General features: G+C 42.9%; 1 protein-coding gene across 2 annotated transcripts in view; it reads left to right on the forward strand.

Moving 5' to 3' along the window:
- Positions 1-24,256, forward strand: part of FGF22 (fibroblast growth factor 22) — a 44,807-nt gene that overhangs the window by 19,966 nt on the left and 585 nt on the right. For both annotated transcript variants that reach the window (XM_069962380.1, XM_069962382.1), the window contains exon 3: positions 4,124-4,227. In XM_069962380.1, coding sequence (XP_069818481.1) covers positions 4,124-4,227 — 104 coding nt within the window. The remainder of the gene's footprint in view (positions 1-4,123; positions 4,228-24,256) is intronic.

Consider the following 24,256-nt stretch of genomic DNA (forward strand, 5'->3'; position numbering starts at 1 on the left):
GAATGAATGGCAGAGAGAGAGAGATCGGCACAGGACAAGAAAGAGATCGCAGCAGAGAGCCATAGGGCTGTGTAAGTAGCAAATCTCTGCATCTTTTCCTACACAATGTTAGGACAAGGCTCTGTGGTAAGATAAGACAATAGTTTGGGAGAAAAATTAAGGTGTGTGTGGGAACAGATCTAGACATATTCAGGTCATCATTGCTATTTGCTACTTCTGACGATCACCTGATGAGTAATGTTAATTTTTCTCCCAAACTATTGTCTTATCTTACCACAGAGCCTTGTCCTAACATTGTGTAGGAAAAGATGCAGAGATTTGCTACTTACACAGCCCTATGGCTCTCTGCTGCGATCTCTTTCTTGTCCTGTGCCGATCTCTCTCTCTCTGCCATTCCTTCACTGCTCAGTAACTCTTAATTGATTCATTCATACTTTTCCTAACCACATTGTAAACACCAATTTATTGTGCTAATTGGTAATGATGAGTGACAGCTGGGCTACTCTATCTGTCCTAATGGTTTTCTATGGGGTTCAGTCTTTAATGTTAATGCTGCCCTGCCATAGTTGTCTACACTGACAGGACAGCTATTGTACGTTTGTAGCCCAGCTGTCACTCATCATTACCAATTAGCATAATAAATTGGTGTTTACAATGTGGTTAGGAAAAGTATGAATGAATCAATTAAGAGTTACTGAGCAGTGAAGGAATGGCAGAGAGAGAGAGATCGGCACAGGACAAGAAGGAGATCGCATCACAGAGCCATAGGGCTGTGTAGCAAATCTCTGCATCTTTTCCTACACAATGTGGCAATACAGTGGAGTAGTTTATGGCAGAAGTTACAAAAGTTAGGGAGGTGCAGCTCACTATCAAGAAGATCGTTCCTGGAACTGTGTCATCATTGAAAGGGTGAGAGGTGCCACCGGCAGTGTTTTTTCCAACTATCTCTCCCCAGATCTTAGAGCAGGCACCCTTGTGGAGTACTACAGATCCCAGCTCTCTGATTATATAATCACCAACACTGCCTAGGATTCTGCTACAATCGGCACACCATACTGTAACTAGGATTCTGCTACAATCGGCACACGATGTGCAGCAACAGAGATCCGGAGAACTACAGATCCCAGCACTTCTATAAACTGCTGTGCAAATAGGAGCATGAGTTATCCATATTTTTTTACGGAAATACGGATGCCAAACATGTTACAATCCGCAAACAATCCGTAGACAATTGATGTCAATGAGAGCATCCGTAAATAAATCAGGGTCCGCACCGGGTCCGTACTAAGACATGTCCTTTTTTTTTTCAGGATTGATTTTCATCCATTTCTGCTACTGATAGTGTGAATAGGACAACGGACATCAATGTGCACTAACTCGGATCCGTAATTACGGATCCGTAAATTACGGGACGTGTGAATAAGGCCTAGGCTTCTTGCATGCTTGTGGTAAAGTCATCCAATAAAAATGCCTATCTTTTTTTGATGGTGTGTGAAGATAGGCTGCTTTCACATGTCTGTTATACACAGTCTGTATGCTGTATCAAGGGCAGAACCTCATCCAGGACTGTCTGCATAACATTTTATAATACAATTAGCTCCAGGATGGCTAAAGCAGTAACTGACATGGCTGTTTCAGTTCAGTAGTGTGTGTAATAAATAATGATGCAGGGAGTCCCATAAGAGGTGAAGAGTTCTATCCATGATATCTATGACATCCTATATTAAGTATAGGCAACAAAAATATCCAACTATTGTGTTCGAGAAGGTTCCTGGGTCTTTTTTTGCATAATAGGCATACTTGAAAAGAATACAAAAAATGTAATTGTATGCATTCAGATGTCACATGTTACATTTTGTCAAAGGGATTTCTAATCAAGTAAAATTAATCAAATATTTATAGGAGAATGTATTGATGCTTTCACCGGTGTAAAAAAAAAAAAAGTTGCAACATTTTGAGCAATGATGTCTAAAAACACAGGAAAAGTCGAAAACTTGCTCAAAAAATTAAGACAATGCAATACCAACGCCCACACAAAAGAAAAAATTGATACATTTCCCCTAGTGTACGTAATAAAGAAAAGTTTACAAAGACAGTAGTATATGAAAAGGCTTGTATGCTGAGGTTTTTGAGGAAAGGGATTTCCCCTATTGGTACTCTCAACAATCAGCTGTTTGAGGATGTGTTTGAAGATTGTAAGGATGCTGCAATTTGTCCTCCCAACATCTTATGTTATTTGCCTAATTAATATTATCTTGGGATTCTCATTTTTTAAAGTGAAAATACAGCTATTAATATGATCATGATCATTAATTTTGGCCAACCTTATTACACTGTGGCCGTTATTATATCGTATCACCTAATAAAAACTGTGTGTATACATAGTCTAATGGCCCTATTCCACGGAACGATTATCGTTCATAAACTCGCTCAAACGACCGCTCGTTAATGATCAATAAACGACTATTTTTTGCGAACGATTACACATTCAATCTAGTGGTAATGTGAACGATAACGATTATTTTGCGGTCGTTACATGATCGTTAAAACGTTCGCTAATTGTTAATTTGAATACAACACACCTACTTTTTAGACACATTTTACGAACGATTTAACGATTTCTAATTCAACAAAACGATTAGCGAATTATCGTTGGAAGACAAACGATTTTTTTTCGACATGTTGAAAAACTTTTGAGAACGATTCAACGACCATTTTGCTCGAGTCGTTCGATCGTTTTCATCAATTCAACGGAACGATTATCGTTAACGAGCGGTCGTTTGAGCGAGTTTATGAACGATAATCGTTCCGTGGAATAGGGCCTTAAGGCTATGTTCACAAAACATACTTTTTATAAAAAGAAATGCCATCCTTTTCACAATGTAATGATTTGCATTAAAGTCAATGCAAACAACGGCTGTTGTTTCACACAATGTATTGAACGACGGCCATTGTTTGCTACAGTCATCAAAATAATGATAATGTTTATATGTTGTGTGAACAGAGCCTAAGGCTATGTTCCCACACAATAGTTCTGTTCAGTATTTTGGTCAGTATTTCATTGCCAATGAACTGCCGTTATTTGTCATTAAATGGCGGCCATCCACTCAAATTCAACACTGTGTTTTCAATCCACTCCTGGTTTTGATTGCAAAATACTGAGCAAAAATACTGTGTGAGAACATAGCTTTAGGCCAATCGAACATTTAGAAATGAAATGCGGCACTCACCAGAAGATGCTTGCAATAAAAAACTTATTTAATCCATTCAGGTCATGGAAAAGTGACAGAGTAGTCCAGACAACGGACCGTTTCACACTTAACACATCATGCGCTTCCTCTCGACCATGCCGAAAGGAAGTGCGTGATGTGTTAAGCATAAAACAAAATAGTCAGTTTTTTTGTGCGGCAACATAGAACAACGGCCATAGTGTATACAGTGTGTATACACTACAGCCATTTTTCTATAGACTCTAATGTAATGCCCATTGTTTATTGTGAATATACATAGTGTGAACATGTACAACATAAATAAATATAGTGCAAAAAGAATCCAGTAAAGCGACTCCCCTTGAAAAAGCGAAAAGAACGCGAAACGTGCGTCGGGGTTAGTGATACCACAGCCACTATGGGTAAGCAGGTGTTTGATTTAGGGCTTATAGTAGAAACAGGTTATGCATATTGATGCTTAGGGGACCTGGGAGGCCATGCGGACACACTGCATGTATACAAACAGTGATTGATATGCTTACCATTACGTGTATATGCCAATATGAGATGTTAAATACTGTGGCTTGTGGATGTTATTCTTTACTGGATCCTTTTTGCACTATACTTATTTATGTTGTAGATTTTATAATCATTTCAATAAAAATTGTTAATTTTTTTTTTAAACTTTAGCCTTGTGGTGTATAAATTATAGTGTATAGGGGCTTTAATTAATGTATTTTATTGAGGACTAAAATATAAAGGTAAATTAACTCTGCTAGACGGAGACCGTGGTATATTTTTAGTGTCCATTGGAACTATTGTGTATAAATAGTGTGAACATGGCCTTAATGTGATTTTGGTACCAAAGAAAAGTTGTACGTTAGCGTATGTTAAACTAAATCTTTCTTCACTAGGTATATTTCAAGTTTACTCTGTGAATGCTGGTGTGATTGCAATGCATTCAGCTGAAACTGGACTGTATGTGGCCATGAACAGAAAAGGAACCGTATATGGAACAGTATGTATATCCATTCAGTAGTTCACAGTTATACCCATTATATGTTTATGTAACAGCATCGGCAAAGCAAATTTTAGAAGAAACAATACATAGGTTGATAAATCAATTAGGCATGTTTAAACGTTTAATAAAGTTCACCCATTCTGCTAAAGATTACTTTCAAATTCATTGCATACATAGCAACAACTTCAGAAGCGCACATATTGATCCATGCTGAAGTAACTTTACATGAGCACCAGAACTGTTTTTAATAGTGTGAACAGTCGACAGTGGGGTAAGGGTTATCGGTGCTCAATCTTTACTAGGACGTTGCACAAAATGTATGTACATATGTACTGCATACAAACCAATGTACTGAATATGCAAACAATATTTGAAGAGAGTATATTTTAGGAACAATATTTTGCACTGTGCTATTTTTTTTTATAAATCGCTTACACCTTATTTCTCAAGAATTGTATCTGTTTCTGATAGAAAACATACAAAAAAATTCTGTTAGGGTATTGCACACTGAGGAAAACACACATAGGACTTGCAGTGGATTCTGTGGCTCATACGAAGACGGCGAAATCTGCCTGACCATAGAATGGAGTCTATGGCACAGGTGGAGAGTGAAGCGGTGAGTGAGCGGAGCGAGCAGCGGAATCCGCCACAACTCCTCCGTGTGTTTTCCTCAGTGTGCACATACCCTTAGAAAACAAAATACTCATCCTCATGCTGACATGTGACTGCTCTCTTTGAACATATCTAGGTCCCGTAGGCTGTATTAAAATAGACAATTAAAATGTGCTGAAAACAACACATGTCAATGGCCAGTGGTTTATCAACCATCTTATGTAATATAATCAATTGAAACCTACTTAAAACCCTGTCAATATATATGCCTCAGTGTATAAATTCAAGTTTGTAATCTAAAATTAAAAGTAAACTTCTGGCTGTCGGTTTAAATGAATAACTGGCAGGCTGCCCACTTCATTCATTACAGTATGGGGAAGAGCAAGGGCCCTATTACACAGGACAATTATGTGAAAAATGGTTATATAGTTTGAATCTAAACTATAATCGTTTTGTGTATCGTGTGTGTGCAGGCAACGGTCAAAAAATCATTTGCATGTTGTTAATCGCATCTTTTAAGCTGACCATAAAATCATTGTTAATCATTCACATAATCATTCGCTAAATGTACTCATCGTTCGATCATTTGGAGGAATAAGAAGGGGTAAACGATCGTTCTAACACTCTGACTGCTATTGTTTTGTGTAATACGGTAAACAATTTCAGGTACCTCTCGTTTGTGATTGTTTATAGTTAATTGTTAAAAATCACTTCATCTAATAGGGGTCCTATTCCACCGGCCGATGGGGGCCTGATCAATAATGTAAACGAGGGCCGATCTGCTAGATCGGCGCTTGTTTACTGGGCCTATTCCATGGCCCGATAACACTGGCCAACAAATTTTCAAAAGTTGTTTGGTTCCAAAATAAAATTTGCCATTTCTTAATGATTTTTATGTGCTGAATTCAAATATCACAAGGAAAAATGTTATGTGGCTCTGGTTTCTATGATATGGAAGAGTTCTCATGTTACTGTTTTGTGAATTGTATAGAATATAGTATAATAGCCGACAGATTTATTACTTCTGCAATCATAAGGAAGCAAGTTTGCTGTTCATAATTTTTTGAAATATATTCATAGGAAACTAAAGGCCCTATTCCACGGAACGATTATCGTTCGTTTTCGGACGATATCGACCGCTACGGACGATAATCGTTCCGTGGAATAGAGTGCAACGATCAGCCGACATCGTTCATGTCGGCTGATCGTTGCAGTCGCTTGTTTTTCAACATGTTGAAAAACAAGCGACTGATATAGCAGCGATCTGCTGCCGTCGCTCCGTTGAATAGGAGCGTTGGCAGCAGATGCTGCTATATCCTATGGGCTGCCCGGACGATCAGCGATCCCCCGGGCTGCCCCCCCGCAGCTCCCCGCCGCCCCTCCCGCACTCACCCGCTCGCTGCAGCCGTGTTGAATAGCGGCGGCGTCGAGCGGCGAACGAGGAGCAAACGAGCGCTAATAGCGCTCGTTTGCTCCTCTAAAACGACCCGTGGAATTTACAGGCAGATCCAAGAATTTTTACTAATTAATTATGTTTATTGAACTCTGGAATGTAGGTCCTTATTCAATGGCTTCTCGGTGCACTTACACATGTCTTTTGTATTCATACATGGGATTGTCTCTGATAACTGTCCAACAGTAATCTGCAAGCATTGATGGGTTCCATTGAGGCTAGGTCCACACTGTGTTTTTGCAATCTGTTTTTTTCATCCTTTTTTTTGCAAAAAACGGATGAAAAAAAATGGATGCATTTGTGTGCATCTGTTTTGATCCATTTTTCCATTGACTTCCATTGTAAAAAAAAAACAAAAACGGATCCATTTTTTTTAACGGACACAAAAACGTACCTGACACTACTTTTGTGTCCGTCAAAAAAAACTGATCCGTTTTGATCCGTTTTTTTTTTTTATAATGGAAGTCAATGGAAGAACGGATGCACACAAATGCATACGTTTTTTTCATCCGTTTTTTGCAAAAAAAAACTGATTTCAAAAACGCAGTGTGAACCTAGCCTTACCCTGATACCTTTTTTCCATATTGGTCATTCTAAGATGATACAATATACCAGTTGATGATGCAATACTGATGATGCAAACTTTTCCCAGTATTGTATCACAGGCTGTGAGAAATATAGAAAGTATGTCCATATCTTGAAAATTAGAGCCAATTTCAAAATTTGAACATCATTTTCGATTTCAGCACCCCAAAATTAGTTAAGATCAACTGTTTTCATGACGGAACCTTTTTGGCCATTGACCAGTGTAATCGTTTAGCAAGGGCTGCAGGGACATCATTACCGATGTCCTTGCAGCCCTTGTTTAAACACCTAAACATGATGTTGCAGGTCTTCTCCTGCGCTCCTTTTTCCTCCCGGTCCCGCGCGCAGCAGCAGCTTTGGTGTGGCCTGTCTTAGCTGACAGACCGCTTAGCCAATCATTGGCCGCAGCGGTCCTGGCCAGTGATTGGCTGAGCAGTCTGGCAGCTAAGAAGCTGCTGCTGCCTGCGGGATCGGGAGGAAGAAGGAACGCAGGAGAAGACCTGCAACAAGCTTAGGTAAAGTATGTTGCTTATGGAATCGTCGGTCACCTGTTGCACATCGCTATTCCATGCAGCGATGCACGGTCGGTGCCCGATGATTTTAGGTTTGAACCTTAATGAACAATCAGCCAATGACACGATCATCGGCTGATAGTTCTCTCTATTCCATGGAGCGATAAACTGCTAAATCGGCCCGATTATCGCTCAGTGGAATAGGAACTTAAGGGTCCATTTACACAGAAAGATTATCTGCCAGATTATCTGCCAAAGATTTGAAGCCAAAGCCAGAAACAGACTATAAACAGAGATCAGGTCATAAAGAAAAGCCTGAGATTTCTCCTCTTTTCAAATCCATTCCTGGCTTTGGCTTTAAATTCTTGGCAGATAATCTTTCTGTGTAAATGGACCCTTAAAAAGACTTTAGTTATTTCAGCCCATTACTTCCCTCTTGTTAATACAGCTTCAAATGTTTCAATATGTTAATCAATTGAGATTACAGAATTACATTGATTCAAACGGCAATACACATTTCTTTCTTGTAGAAATCAATGTTAAAAACTGCATGTATTCCACTTCAAGCTGTTCTTAAAAACAATTCAATGTAAAATAAAATCTTTGTTGACAGCAGGGAAAAAAAAGCAATCCAGGGACTAAGCCACATCCAAAACCACAGTTGAGTCCTTAGCTTTGGTACTGCTTTTGCCAGGTATAGATTTTTGCTGCAGAATTGTAGGGGAACAATTCCCTGAATGGATTGTAGGCTATACTATATGGTGTCTTTGTGCTAAACTGTAGCAGAATTCTGTACATCTTCTGATCCGTGTGTTTCTGCTATGGGCGTTGTAATACATCCCAGTGTGCAAAAGCCTTATGTTTCCTTTGTGTCCAATCCTGCTTTTGAGATAAAAACAAAAAACATATGCAGGAGAGAACAGACTCTTGCCTACACAACTGTATTACATTCTGTTCTATATATTTACCATATTTTTTGGACTGGACAGTATTAAAAACAATTTCTTTGGCGTAATTTTGCCACTTTTAGGGTAGATTGACACGTACCGGATCCGCAGCGAGTTTGCAGCGAAATCCGCTGCGGATCCTGCACTGTGAAGCTGAATGGCTGGCTGCGCCGCGGCTGTGAGTGATGCTCCTGGCTCCCCATCAGCCAATGACTGGCTGACTGGGAGCCGAGAGCATCACACACAGCCGCGGTGCTGAGCAGGTAATGTATGCCTGGGGCCGGGCCTGCGGACGGGCGGCGGAGGGGTGGGTTAAAGGGGCCGGGTCCCTTAGGGTCCATTTACACAGAAAGATTATCTGCCAAAGATTTTAAGCCAAAGCCAGGAATGGATTTGAAGAGAGGAGAAATCTCAGTCTTTCCTTTATGACCTGATCTCTGTTTATAGTCTGTTTCTGGCTTTGGCTTTAAATCTTTGGCAAATAATCTGTCAGATAATCTGTGTAAATGTACACTTAAACGCCGCTTCATGGCGTTTAAGGGGTTAGTGACACGCTGCAGCGCGAACGTTGCAGCCTGTCATTAACGGTGAGGACCCGGCTGCTGAATGCTTCGGAGCGTGCTTCTTAGCACAGGATATACCGGTATACCCAAGGTCATCTGGGGACAGTCACCCATGGCATACCGGTACGTCCAATGTCGTCTAGGTTAATGACCAGGGCAATTTTCATTTTTGCCTCCCCCCCTCACCTTCAAACAGCCACCCTCTAGCGCGTTAGTCTACAGGGCCATGTACAGTCTTGTTTTTTTTTTCCCATAGACCAAAAGATAAAAGCGTTATAAGTATCGGAATGGAGCGATTTTAAAGAACATATTTTTGTTAAACAATTGTTTGAATTTTTTACAAGCCATCAAATAAAATAAAAGTTATACATGTTACATATCGTTGTAATCGTAACGACTTGAGGAACATATATAACATTGAATTTTTCCTGGTTATGCAGTGTACTTTATGAAAAAATTCAGCCTGTCATTGCAAAGTACAATTAGAGGCACAAAAAATAAGGGCTCATGTGGGTTTCTAGGTGAAAAAATGCAAGTGCTATGGCCTTCTAAGCACAAGGAGGAAAAAAACGAAAATGCAAAAACTGAAATTGGCCCGGTGCTCTAAGGGTTAAATCTTAATTTTTTTTCTAATTTTTAGGTGATATTTTGGGGAATTTAGAACCAATTACCAGCCCCATAGACCAAAAGATAAAACCTCACACCTCATGGTGCTTGTTCTGGTAAAAAGTCGTTTTTATCATCTGTGGATTGGTATATGTGGGCGGGGACTCGTGGGCTTTGTGCCACATTGCTCTGCCCCTAGTGCCACTTAGCCCCGCCCCATCCATGATGTCATCATTGCATAGGCCCTGCCCCCTTAGCAGCTACTGGTGTGAGGGGGTGGGGCCTAGAGCTTTAGGCTGGCCCTTCCAATGGCTGCTGAGGGGGCGGGGCCTATGCAGCGATGACTGGGCTAAGTGGTGCTAGGGGCGGAGCAATGTGGCACAAAGGCCGTGAGGCCCTGCCCACATATACCAATCCACAGGTGATAAAAAAAAAGACTTTTTACCAGAACAAGCACCATGAGGTGTGATATAAAATAAGTAATGAAAGCTGTAACATTTACCCTTTACACCTGTGGAGAGCAGTCAAAATGCAAATAGGGGGTGACAGTGTCACTTTAAGTTTTGCACATGAATTAAACCGTGGCCCGCTTCCCGGGCACACTGCCAGTCTATTTTGGAGCACCGGCATGGGCTGAAGCACTTGAGGCGGGCCGGCCAGCTCCCAGTGAGGGGAAACCCCCGCCCCTCTATGATGTGACACCATTGATTCTCAGGGAGCTGTGTCATAGAGGGGCAGTTTAAAAAAGGGACAGCGTCCCTGCAGGGGTTCTGCTCTATTCATGTGCAAAACTTAAAGCAAATGTACTGATGGTACGTTCGCTTTAACTTTTGCGCCACCAATTGTACTTTGCAACAAGAGATTTTTCTCTAAAATATATTTATAAAATGGGGAAAGCGGGTGATTTAAACTTATGGGATTTTTCCCTTTTCACCCTATGACAGCACCCCTGGAGAGCATCCATCCCCTTTCTCACAGCCACCAAGCATTAAAGCGACTCTGTACCTACAATCTGTCCCCCTAAACCAGTTGTACCTTTGGATAGCTGCTTTTAATCCAAGATCTGTCCTGGGGTCTGTTTGGCAGGTGATGCTGCTATTGTCCTAAAAAAAAAAAAAAACTTTTAAACTTACAGCCCTGTGCCAAACGGCCGTGGCCTAGAGTATCTGTGCCCTAACCTTGCACCACCCCTCTGTCCCTCCTCATCATTAGGAATGCCACTGGCAGATTTTTTTCTATTCCTCTGCAGTGATCGCGGCACAGGTGCCTTAACGATCCGGCCCATGTGCAGTGTTCACACAGCTGAGGAATAGGAGACAATCTGCCTGGGGCATTCCTAGTGATGGAGAGATAGTGCCAGCCTAATGCACACACACTCTATTGCTGCGTTTACACGGATCAATTATCGTTCGAATATTCGCATCGACGATCGCATTTGAGCGATAATCGTACCATGTAAACACAGCAAACGATTAAACAAGCGAGAAATCATTCATTTTGATCTTTTAACATGTTCTTAACTCGTCTGTCGAAAATTCGCAGATCGCTTCGTGTAAACAGTCTTTCACGATTAACCCTATGTAAAAGATGGGCTTAAGCGATCTTAAAAACTATCGAAATAATGATTTTTCTTACGAATTTTCTAACGATTTATTCGTCTAAATGCTGTTCGTTATAAAAACCAAATTGTTGCTTCAAAATCGTTAAACGATCAATTGGGCAACTTATCGCTTCGTGTAAACGCAGCATAGGCCACGGCCGTTTGGCACAGGGCTGCAAGTTTAAAAGTTGTTTTTTAGGACAATAACTGCATCACCCGCCGAACGGACCCCAGGACAGATCTGTTTCCTGTTTTCTGAGAAGAGGAAATGTGGAGGGTGCATCTTATCTAATTGTGAACTGTGGGCACCCGGTTATAGATTATTACCCACTCAGGTTACCCAGCAGGTGTAGGCCTCTTAAATTAGGCTGCATTCCCACGTTCCGTGATCCTGACGGATCACGGACGTGGAATGCATGTACGGGAGTCCTCCCGCGCCCGGACAGCATCTGTAATTAGATGCTGGGAGCGGGGGAGACTGTATTCATAAGCGCCGTGCTGTAGTAACAGCACCGCGCGGCTGATTCATTACAGCGCGGCGCTTATGAATACAGTCTCCCCCGCTCCCAGCATCTAATTACAGATGCTGTCCGGGCACGGGGGGACTCCGGTACATGCATTCCACGTCCGTGATCCGTCAGGATCACGGAACGTGGGAATGCAGCCTTAGAGCTGCTTGGCAGTCTGGGCAGTCTGGGCATTCTGGTCCCCCGTCGCCGGCTAAATCTCCCTCCCCTCCTGGTAGAGCACAAGCTTAAAGGGGTTATCCAGCGCTACAAAAACATGGCCACTTTCTTCAAGATACAGCACCACTCTTGTCTCCAGCTTGGGCGGGATTTTGGTGCTCAGTTTCATTGAAGTGAATAGAGCTTAATTGCAAACCGCACCTGAAATGGAGACAAGAGTGGTGCTGTCTCTGAAAGAAAGTGGCCATGTTTTTGTAGCACTGGATAACCCTTTTAAGCTTGCATGGTGCGCTAAGCCTCTAGGCCCTTGGATGTTTGCTGTTCCTGGTGCTTCTGGGGGCTTTGGCGGGGTGCATGTAGCTGTCCAGGGCAGCCTGGGATGCCTTGTAGGTGCGTATCTGCCTGCCGACTCCAGCATCTGATATGCTTCTGGGCGCTGGAATCTTTTTATTTTAGCTACAGTAACTTGAAGTCCCCCTAGGGAGCTTCTATTATGACTAATCTGATCTCTCAGAAATCAATGCACTACAATGCAGAAGCTGTGCTGGCTGGCACTGTACAGGGGGAGCTCACGTCTGTACACCCCTTTACCCATGACGACATACCTGGGAGCCTAAATGGGTTTAGAGATTTTTTATTTTTTTTTTCAAACATATGTTTATTGTTTTCATATGTGATAACAAGAATCAAGAACATTACACATGTTATATGGTCACAGTAAACATGGCAATAGATCATTACATTGAGGTAATGCACCTGACCCCATCCAGTTCCATATCTAAGAAAGGGGAAGGCCAGTAGCAGTTCTAACAAGAATTGGGTATGGATAGGTGTCGGTAAGTCTAAACCTATAAACTAGCAGAAGATGAAAAGACAAATAAAGAACAAAAACCCCAACTGAAAAGCCCCCCTGCCCCCCCCCCCCCCCCACACACCCCTGGCAGTCACCAACTCACTGAATTTCAAGAACTCCCAATGTTCCCTTCAATGCTTCCGTATTATACCAGCCAGTATTCCTAAAGTTATTAGAGATGAGCGAACCTCGAGCATGCTCGAGTCGATCCGAACCCGAACTTTCGGCATTTGATTAGCGGTGGCTGCTGAAGTTGGATAAAGCCCTAGGGCTATGTGGAAATCATGGATATAGTCATTGGCTGTATCCATGTTTTCCAGACAACCTTAGAGCTTTATCCAAGTTCAGCAGCCCCAGCTAATCAAATACCAAACGTTCGGGTTTGAATGGACTCGAACCCGAACCCGGTTCACTCATCTCTAAAAGTTATGCATCAGGTCATTCAGTTCTGTGCGTGAAAAATGATGACAAATAAAGGCTCTCCATTTATGGAAGAATCTTTTGGTTTCCTTTTCTTTATGTCTCAAGGTTTCTATTTTATCATACAGGAGTAGTCTATGTAAAATAGATGTCAGTTCTTCCAAGGATGGAGTATCAGGGTGTAACCAATAGTGGAGAATGCACTTTTTTGCTGCCAGGCCAACAATGTGCAACATCTTGACCCCAGTATTCCCCACGCTTAAATCAGGTTGGTCCAGCGTGAGATCGTGAAAAATTAGGTTATGAGCTCTTAAAGGTACATCTGCTCCCTACACTTGTTTAAGGTAATTCTGTACAGATGTCCAGAAGGTCTGAATGTGGGGGCAATGCCATATCGCATGTAGTAAATTGGCTGCCGGCAAATGACACTTCGGGCATTCTCTCAAATAATATGCAGGTGCACCTCTATATGACAGGTTAAAGGCATACGTTGCTCTGTGCAGAATCCTAAAGAACATTTCCCGCCATTGTTCATAGACCATGTGTTTCCTCACTCCTTCTAAACAACAGTGGTGAGATATCGTCGTCCGCAAGTTCGATTTCCCACCTTCTAAGAAGACCACTCTAGTCCCTCAATAACATTTACCGCCATATCACACTGTATAAGTACGACAGTGAGTCGTGCCTGGACCCAGGACATACCACATCATCAAAGTTTTCTGATATTTCCTTCACCCCCCCCCCATGTTAAAGCTAGAGATTTGCAGTATCCCTTCAGTTTGCAATATTGTAGGTATTGGTTAGAGCCCAGACATCCCTTAGTGGCTATCGCTTCCCATGACAGGAATGACCCCAAGTTCATGATGTCTCTCACCTTTTGAATCAGACTGGAGATCCACTTCCTGAAGAGCTTATTTTCTCTTCCCAGAGGAAAAGTCGGAGGGCACCAGAGAGGCATGTAAAGTGAGATTTGGAAAGGTAAGCCAAAGAGCTTTCGGATGGCTCTCCAGGCAGCTACCGTGTCACCTAGTACTAGACTTGATTTTACATGGGATGGGAGTGCTGCATATTTGCTGTGTAGTAGGGTTGTTAGATCACATTCTCCGCCAGTGCTTGGTCTAGGAGAGGGTCTGAGAAGTGCTCTGTGCCATGTATCCAATCCCTTATACAACAGAATAGAGCCGCCAGGTTGTACCCTCGTAATAGTGGTAGCTGTAGGCCCCCCTCTCTCTTTGGAAGAGCCAGCTTATTATAGGCAATGCGTGGCCTCTTGCCCTGCCACAAGAATGAGACCACAGCCGTCTGTAATTTTTGGTAATCCACGTGTTTTCCTAAGAGAGGCAATGTCTGCAGGGGATAGAGCAAGCGTGCAAAACTTACCATCTTGTGTAGATGAGCCCTCCCAAACAGAGAGAGGGGCAATGTCTAGTTTCCTGACAATTTTATCTATAATTGGCGAGATATTAAGACTGTATAGGGAGGATGGTGAGCAGTTTACCTTGACCCCTAAATAAGTGATAGTTTGTTGTCGCAGAGAGATATCCCCTATTTTAAAGTCAGAGGGGGGCAGATTTCCTATGTGAAGAAGTTGGAATTTAGAGGCGTTTATTTTATAACCTGAGGTCCCTGCGAACTGGTGAAGGAAACGAAGCACGTCTGGCAGTTGTCCCTGTGGGTTTTGCATGTATAGCAACATATCGTCAGCGAAGCACTTCAACTTGACAGTTCTCGCACCCACTTGTATCCCATCATATAAGGAGCTGTTACGTAAGTAGAGGGCCAGCGGCTCCAGGGCCAGATCAAAGAGGAGGGGAGAAAGGGGGCAACCCTGCCTTGTCCCCTTGTGCAATGTGAATGCCTTGGATAGATAGCCCATAATAGATACCTGAGCCTTGGGTGTCATGTAAATGGCCTTCAGATAATGTCGAAAGGGGCCAGTGATACCAAATCTGTCTAATACCATCTGCAACAAGCCCCAGTCGACATTATCGAAGGCCTTCTCTGCGTCCAGGGCCACTAGACCCTGTCTACCACCCGTGTCCCGTCTAACATGCTCTAGGACCGCCAGCATCATTCTGATATGTGTCACTGCCGACCGGCCTTTAATAAAGGCGACCTGGTGTGATCCTATAATAGACGGCATTAGGTTAGCTAAGCGATCAGCAAACTTAGCGATCAGCAAACTTAGAGAGGATTTTAATGTCCTGGTTAATAAGTGATATGGGGCGATATGCCTCTGGATCCGTAGGATCCTTCCCTTTTTTGTAGGGTACTCGTATGCGTGCCATATCACTCGAGGGCAGAGGTAGTGCTTCCGACAGGATTCGATTGTACACTGATGTCAGGGTCGAGACAATTTCTTTGGAGAGGGCCTTATAGAATTCCCCGGGGAATCCGTCTGGACCTGGGGCTTTGCCCGAGGCCAGACGTTTGATTGTGGCTTCCACTTCTTGCTCAGTTATGGGGGCATTTAGGACAGTCAGGTCCTCCTCCTGCAGACTAGGGATATCTACCTTACTCAGGAACTCCCATGCCCGGTGGACATCCTGTTGAGGGGCAGTGTATAGATCTTGGTTGGGCATTATCAGTCACGTACTGGAGCCACCATCCTTTAAGTATATCCATGAAGTTCTCATCCCTAGTCAAATAAGAATGAAACCCCCATAGGAAGTCTATTCCCTACTGGTAAGTGTCTGAGAGTGCGACAGTTACTGGTGCGTGATCTGAGATCACAAGGTCCCCTCTATGGTGACGTTGTGCAGTCGGTTGGACAGGTCTGAGGATGCAAGCCAGTAGTCCAATCTAGACCATGCTAGGTGGGCGTGTGAGTAATGGGTATATTCTCTTTCCTTGGGATTGGCTACTCGCCATGCATCCCCATACCTGTCGAAGCGAGGAAGGGGTACAGTACCTTGTCTCTCTGGTGCCCTCACATTGTTTGTCCTCTTTCTGTCTTCAGTGCTGGATAGCACTGTATTTAGGTCCCCACCTATCAAGATGTGGCGGTCCCTATCCTCCAGCAAGCGTTTTTCGATCCTCTGAAAGAAAGAGGTATAAGCGTCCGTTGGACCATAAACACTTATGGCCCTCCAAAACCACTTGGGTCAATCTCCTCTCCTCATCATGGTCATGTGTTACCACTTATATTGCAGGTTTTTGTGAAAGAGAAGTATGACCCCTGCCTTGCCATTCTTTGCCGGCGATCCCAGCCCTTGGCCAACCCACAATTTTTGCATCCTAGGGCTTCACTTCTTTCGCATCGCCTAAGGGGCATATCCCTTCCACCCGTTAACCTACTAAATAAGAAAGAAAAAAAAAAAAAAGTACAGGAAAATACCCCGGAGCACATCTTCCTCCCGCTCCGTGGGGTCTATTTGGCCATAGTATGAGATACCTCAGGCTAGGAAGGGGAAGAGGGGAGGGGGAGGGATAGGGGCACGGTGAGGGAAGAGGGGAGGGAGGGAAGTTAGTAACTAGAGAGGGGATGAGAGACCAAAATTAGTGGGAGGTCCACGAAAATTATGTAGTCAGTGCTAGGGTCTTGTAGTAGACACTAAGGCGCAAGTTCGGTGGTAAAATCTCTGTAGGCTTTAGAAATGAGCATGTGGACTGTCTCTAATAATACGCTAAACATCTTCAGTGGGTCATGGAGTCTTCTTCTGTTCGCGGGCTGACCGTTCTTCTCCGCTTAGAAGGCTCGGGTTGTCGGACGTCCTGTTGTCTCAGATTCTGTACATAGTCCTGTGCTGCTGCAGGAGAAGTGAAAGTGACTGTGGTGCCGTCGTTTTTGAACACTTTCAGCGATGGCGGGAACTGTAGAAAGAACCTCACTTGTAGTTGCACTAGGGACGTGCATACAGGGGCGAATGCTTTGAGACGTTTTGCCACATCAGCAGAATAGTCGCTAAATAACAGTAGTTTGCAGCCTCTAATGATCAGGTCCTGAGAAGATTTTTTGGCTGCTTGCAGTAGCGTGGCTTTGTCCATGTAGTTTAAGTATTTCACAATAACTTGGCGAGGTTTCGCAGTGGGTTGTAAGTCCCGGGTTCCCTGTTGATCCTGTTTTAGAGGGCCCACACTATGTGCTCTCTCCACAACACACGGACGGTTTAACCCTAACGCCTTGGGTATTTCTTCCACACAGATCACGGCCAGATGATTATGCGTTACAGATTCTGCCAGTCCCACTATTCTTAGGTTGCTCCTTCTGGACCTATTCTCAAGGTCATCAGTTTTATCCCTCAGCTCCTTATTAGATTCAATTAGCGCTTTCATTTTGTGGCGCATGTCAGCCAGCTCTTCCTCCACCAGCTCCATTCTGTGGTCTAGAGAGGCTAATTGCTCAGTGTTGGATGACACCTCTGCTTAAATTTTTGCCAGGGCATAGGCATTGGTGGATTCGATGCAATAATGTCAGGGGCAAGTACTTTCGCCACCTCTATGGCTAATGCTCTGCAGAAAATAGGGGCCCCCGCTGTTATGTACTCTTGGCTGCTCACCGAGTCCTGGGAGAGTTCTGTGCCTGGCTGTGTCCCATTCCTGCTGCTGGTCCCTCTGTGCTGCGGCGCGTCCCATCTTGGATTTCCCCGTCCCTGCAGATTTCTGTGCCTAAGGCGCGGTAGAAGCCAACCCCTGCTCCCCCGGTCTGGTGATATACTTCTCCATCCTCTGCACTAAGGGAAGAGGTATGTCGGGTGTGTGAGTCCGGTCTGTGCTGTGCGGGGAGCAGTGGGAGGTGATGTGGTCACAAAGCTCCTGCTACATGCGTCTGCTTGTGCACGCGCCGGAACCGGAAGCCCGGGTTTAGAGATGAATAGATTGGACAATTGTGCACGTTACAATACCAAATATGTTTATTTTCACATTTTATTTGTACAATGGAAAAGGGCAAGTTAAACTTATTGGAGAAGGAGGTTTGGCATATAATTTTTTTTTTTCTATTTATAGCATTAATTAGATTTATTGGCGCTCTTCTAATAGAGACTTTGAGAAGATCGCCAATCGGACAGCGCAAAGTCTTTTTCCTCTGACAGTTAAGAAAAAACAATCATCACCCTTGTAGTCACACTGCGGTGGGGCCCCAACTAGTAGGTGACAGGAACTGCTCCTGCCACGTCCACTTAAAACGCTTTAAGGGTTAAATGACAGGCATCATCAACAGTAAGGGGCCTGGCTGCTGATAGTTTTACTAGCTGTGAAGAGAGCTCAACTCCTACTCTCGCTTCATAGCTCCAGAGCAAATAATTGTGTATGGGAACAGCATGGGTCATTCAGGCACAGGTGTCCATGTCATATAACTTTCAAAGTCTAAATCAACAGTATATATGTGAAAAAAGTAAACTGTAAATATGCTTCAAAAAGTATACTTACTTGAAATTCAGGTTGCAAAAAAAATAAAACAAAACACACAATAAACACAGGAAGTCCCAGTCATCTGCATGCTCACAAAGGCAGCAGTCATTTAGTGGATGCATTGAGTCATGACACTCTTTACTAGTCGGGACTTCATGCGTTTAGTCTCTTTTCAACCAGCAGAAGACCAAGTTGTTACAACACAGGGACCCTCCAGAAGCAAGGCAAGCCTCTTAGACACTTGCCACCAGAGGATTAAAGGGGCACATTTACTAAAGAGCGGCTTTTACACGCCAGTCCTAAGCCAATGTGTGGGCAGTGCTTTGATCATTTACAATCCTCTCGATAAAAATCAGGTGCATCCAAGGCTGTAAGATCTACATCAGCTAGAAGCTGGCATAGATGTCACCTAAAATGTACACCTGTTTTGAGTAAATTGTAGTAAATCAAGTGGGCAAAGGAGGCCATACTCCCTTCTACAAAGCCCCAACTCTTTATGCTAGGCTCCAACAACTTGGTAAACATTTTTACACATGTAACATGTGTAAAATAGTAAAAAGCTGCATATTTGTGTAAAAAATTACTTTCTGATGCAAGGAAACTGGTGTACTTTATTAATAAATTCCCTTTTATAAATAAAAGCATATTGAAGACTTCGATATGCAACAGTATCATATCAGCAATACACAAACGGAAAACCCTTCACCTAAGCCCCTATTACACGGGGCGATGCAGAGGAGCAAACAATTGCCGACTTGTCAGGTCAGCGCTCACTTGCTCCTCGTTTCCCGCTCGCACTATTAGATGCAAACAGGAGCGGCGGTCTGCTGCCACCACTCCTGTTACACAGATACCAACAATTTAAACAACTTTTATGCTGTGAAGATCCAAATAAAATAAAAGTTTTAATACTTAATATATAATAAAATGTGCAAATCCAGTGAATTAAAATAAACTATAGGTGTGAGGGGAAAAAAATTATAGGCAGTCCGGATATGTATTTCATCAATGTGAGAAAGATACCCACTTAATGAAGTAATTACAATATATCAATACACCCGAGCCATGTAACTATAGAGTAGTCTGTAGTAGAAATAATTCCCTACCACTAGATGACAGGAGAGATCTATGTGCCGAATAAGACCAGACACCCACTTTACAGTAAATGTAAGGACATCACCGGCCAAACACAAGCTTCATGCCAATATTTAACTCTTAGTGGTTAAAGACTACAAGTATGGAACACTATGTAGTAAGTAGTAGCAATGTTAATTACGGTCAGATCGCACTGTGTCGATCGTCAGCAACAAACTGTGCGTTAAGCTAACTTACTGAAAAATATAGGGCTCAGGGTTTGACTACTGTGATGCGAGTAACTAGTTGTTAGGAAGCTGAGACCCACATGGTATGCTGACTGGTACTAGATACTGCGTATCAATATTACTCTTTGTATTCTCAGTTCAGCTCGTCCACTGGCTGCCTCCTATACGATTGCACTCATGGCAGTAGCAAAGGCATCGTTAGGCTATGTTCACACAACGTCAAAAATGGAAAAAAAATGTCCGATTTCGCTATTTAAAAAAACATCCGCTTTTGCAGCAATTTAACTGACTTCAATGCAATTGCATTGAAGTCAATGGGAAGACGGACGTCCTATGCACACAATGCATTGAAAAACGGACGTTTTTGACGCGGACGTCAAAATAATGAACATGAACATTTTCGGACGTCTTTGCAAATAGCGGACGTTTTTTATTAGTTGTTCACACACAGTTCTTTTGTCACTGTTCTTTCTCCGTTTTTACTATTAAATTCAATGGATTTTTCAATTAAGCCACAACCAAAGGCCAATTAGTAACCCCAAACTAAAATAATGTGCAAACACCCGTCATTGCACTAAGGGGATGCCAGGCTTCAAAAAAATTTTAGACTCAAAATAACGGACGTCATTTTGAACGGAGCTGAAAAAAACATTGTGTGAACATAGCCTTATCTTGCCCAGCAGAGCCGGCTATGCCAGGCTACCGCTCAGTAAGATAATCCGGGCTCCAATGAATGAATCGATGTGTTAGATCACCCTACATAAATACCTCAACTGATTAAAATAAACACAAATCCCACCACCACCTCGACGTTTCACCACAGACTGTGGGCTTTTTTTTTTCCTTGATAAAGCCACAGTCTGTGGTGAAACGTCGAGGTGGTGGTGGGATTTGTGTTTATTTTAATCAGTTGAGGTGTTTATGTAGGGTGATCCAACACATCGATTCATTCATTGGAGCCCGGATTATCTTACTGAGCGGTAGCCAGGCATAGCCGGCTCTGCTGGGCAAGACAACGCTGCCTTTGCTACTGCCATGAGTGCAATCGTATAGGAAGCAGCTAGTGGACGAGCTAAACTGAGAATACAAAGAGTAATATTGATAGCAGTTCTAGTACCAGTCAGCATACCATGAAGGTCTCAGCTTCCTAACAACTAGTTACTTGCATCACAGTAGTCAAACCTTGAACCCTATATTTTCAGTAAGTTAGTTAGATTAACGCACCGTTTGTTGCTTACGATCAGAACGGTGCAATCTGACAGTAATTAACACTGCTACAACTTACTACATAGTGGTTAAAGACTACTACAAGTATGGAACGCTAAGAGTTAAAGCGTAACTGTCATTTCAGGGTCATTTTTTTTTAAAACATTAAATATCAACAGTTCAAACAATTTTAAGACTCTGTAATAGGTTTTATAAACCAAAAGAGTTTCCTTCTGGACTGAAAAAGCAATCTCCCAGCCTCCCCCCCTCACTTCAGAAGAAGCAGGATTTCTGTGTCCATTATGTGGCTATGGAGAGGGGAGGGGCTGTTAGGAGTGACTGAGCACGGAGCAGTCTTGCAAAGCACAACACCCTGCAATCTTCTCTAAGTTCATAGATAAGCACTGACCTTTCTGACCTCAGAATCCTGCGGTTTAGGTGCCCATACAGTCTACAAACAGCTGACCTTCATGTCACCTCTTCCTGCTCCCTCATCTCCCTCAGCCCCTCCCCCCTTCATAGGCTTACAATGGAGAGAGCAGAACCCGTCTTCACTAGCTTCTCTGTAATGAAGACGTGTTTGCCTGATAATGCACAGATAAGAAGTCAGGGGGGAGGCTGGGAGATTGCTTCTTGAGTACAGGAGGAGGCTTTTTTTGGCTAATGAAACCTATTACAGAGTTTCTTGAAATCGCGTATACTACTGATTTCTGCAATAAAAAAAAAAATATGACAGTTACGCTTTAAATATTGGCATGGAGCTCGTGTTTGGCCAGTGATTTCCTGGCATTTACTGTAAAGTGGGTGTCTGGTCTTATTCGGCACATAGATCTCTCCTGTCATCTAGTGGTAGGGAATTATTTCTACTACAGACTACTCTATAGTTACATGGCTCGGGTGTATTGATATATTGTAATTACTTCATTAAGTGGGTATCTTTCTCACATTGATGTAATACATATCCAGACTACCTATAATTTTTTTCCCCTCACACCTCTAGTTTATTTTAATTCACTGGATTTGCACATTTTATTATATATTAAGTATTAAAAGTTAAGTTTTATTTTATTTGGATCTTCACAGCATAAAAGTTGTTTAAATTGTTGGTATCTGTAAAACAGGAGTGGTGGCAGCAGACCGCCGCTCCTGTTTGCATATAATAGTGCGAGCGGGAAACGAGGAGCAAGTGAGCGCTGACCTGACAAGTCGGCAATTGTTTGCTCCTAAGCCCCTATTACACGGGGCGATGCAGAGGTGAACAGCATAAAAGTTGTTTAAATTGTTGGTATCTGTTTGTACTTCGCGTGATGATGCAGGGAAACCCCAGTTGTATGCTCCTGTTACACAGAGCATCTGCAGCAGATCGATGCTATCTCAGCTTTTATCTTTCAACATGTTGACAGGCAATGATCAACCGACATCGTTCATGTCGGCGAACCGTCGTTTTCATTACATGAGGCGATTATCGGTCGTAACAGCTGATAATAGTTTTGTGTAATAGGGCCTTTAGGCTATACTATGGAAATGTGAACCAAAAAACCTTTTGCAGAAAAACTCAAAGTACAAAAATGCACTCAGATGTAAAATAATATATATTACACCAAAAAAATCTTCATGCAGAAGAAACATCTGAATAAACTAACCAATTTTTAGAACATGATTATAGAACAACAATTTCATAAAATATTTTTTTCTGCCGAAGGGCGTACCGGAACGTGCATTGGGGTGTTCATGTGGGTAAGGGAGCTGCACGGCTCATATGCATGATGTTCCTATCTGTAGTTATTCATTTGATTCTTTTTTTCTGAGGTGATTATCAGCTGATATTTAAGCACTGTGTACTTTACTTTTCTATCCTTTCACCTTAAGAAATTTGACTTTGTAACAATTGTCTTATTCTATGTGCATGCTTTGCCTTCGCTATTTTTGTCTATTGCACAATGCATACAGCACTTTGTGATATATATGATTCGTTGGTCAAAGCATGCTCTCTATTCTCTTAAATAACTCATGCATGAGCTGTGTGGCTTCCCTTTCCTTTCGTTGTGTTGTCAGTCTTTTGTTGTCCTCCTCTCTGTATAAAAAATATTTTATGAAATTGTTGCTCTTTAAAATAATTGTTTCAATAAACTGTATTAATCATTTATGAAGATTTTTTGGTGTAATATACTATGGAAATGACTAAAGATTTTAGGATATTATGCACAAGAAAAAGCCTTGGAACTAATAGTGATCTTTTAAATTGTATTAGTAATTGGGTCTGTTACGTAAATCACTTTATATGTTGTTAAATATGTTGAGAACAGGATCATCCTCAAGGTCATGTACATTATGCACCACAAACCAGGTAAGAAAAAAAAAAAAAAAGCCACCCTTACCTGGTGTCCAAAAGGCCTTCATACACTGGCTGTTTTTCTGCCAAATCTAATGTAATTGGGCCAGCTAACAAACACACACACAAAAAAATGTATACCAGCTTGGCCAACAACTGATTAAAGGGAACCAATCACCCAGAAAATCAATGTAAAGACAAGGATATGTGCTGATAGATCACCCAGCACACTTCCCAAATATGCCCCTGTAACCTCTGTGCCCCCCTCAATTAGACAGTAATCTTACTTTGTTTAGGTCACGCGTCGCGGCCGCGCTGACGTGTTCGGGAACCCGCGGATGCGCAGTACGGCGGGAGACGACGCTGACGTACTGCGCATGCGCGGGTTCCCGAACACGTCTGCGCGGCCGCGACGCGGAACGCAAGCCGCCGGATGACGTCACTGGACCGCAAGCCTCCGAATCACGCCCCTCTGGGAGTGATTACAGCCCCGGACCAGGACTACATACGCCCCCGGACCAGGACTACATACGCCCCCGGACCAGGACTACATACGCCCCCGGACCAGGACTACATACGCCCCCGGACCAGGACTACATACGCCCACCAGGACTACTTAGCAAAAATTTACATACAGCGCGTGACCTGAACAAAGTAAGATTACTGTCTAATTGAGGGGGGCACAGAGGTTACAGGGGCATATTTGGGAAGTGTGCTGGGTGATCTATCAGCACATATCCTTGTCTTTACATTGATTTTCTGGGTGATTGGTTCCCTTTAAGGCTAAGGCTAACAATTAAGGGGTTACTGATGTAGCCCTGGCCACATAATTATAGAGTCATGTAATCTAAGAGGTAAGTGCTCATTTACAGCACAGCTTGGGACATCTAACATGGCCTGAAGGAGCAGCTCATCTTTGCACAGGTAAAAGGTAGTACAGGGCATGCAGCACTTCATGCTATACTGTAGAAAGACTA

Source organism: Dendropsophus ebraccatus, chromosome 3 (assembly GCF_027789765.1).
Source record: "Dendropsophus ebraccatus isolate aDenEbr1 chromosome 3, aDenEbr1.pat, whole genome shotgun sequence".
NCBI lineage: Eukaryota > Metazoa > Chordata > Amphibia > Anura > Hylidae > Dendropsophus > Dendropsophus ebraccatus.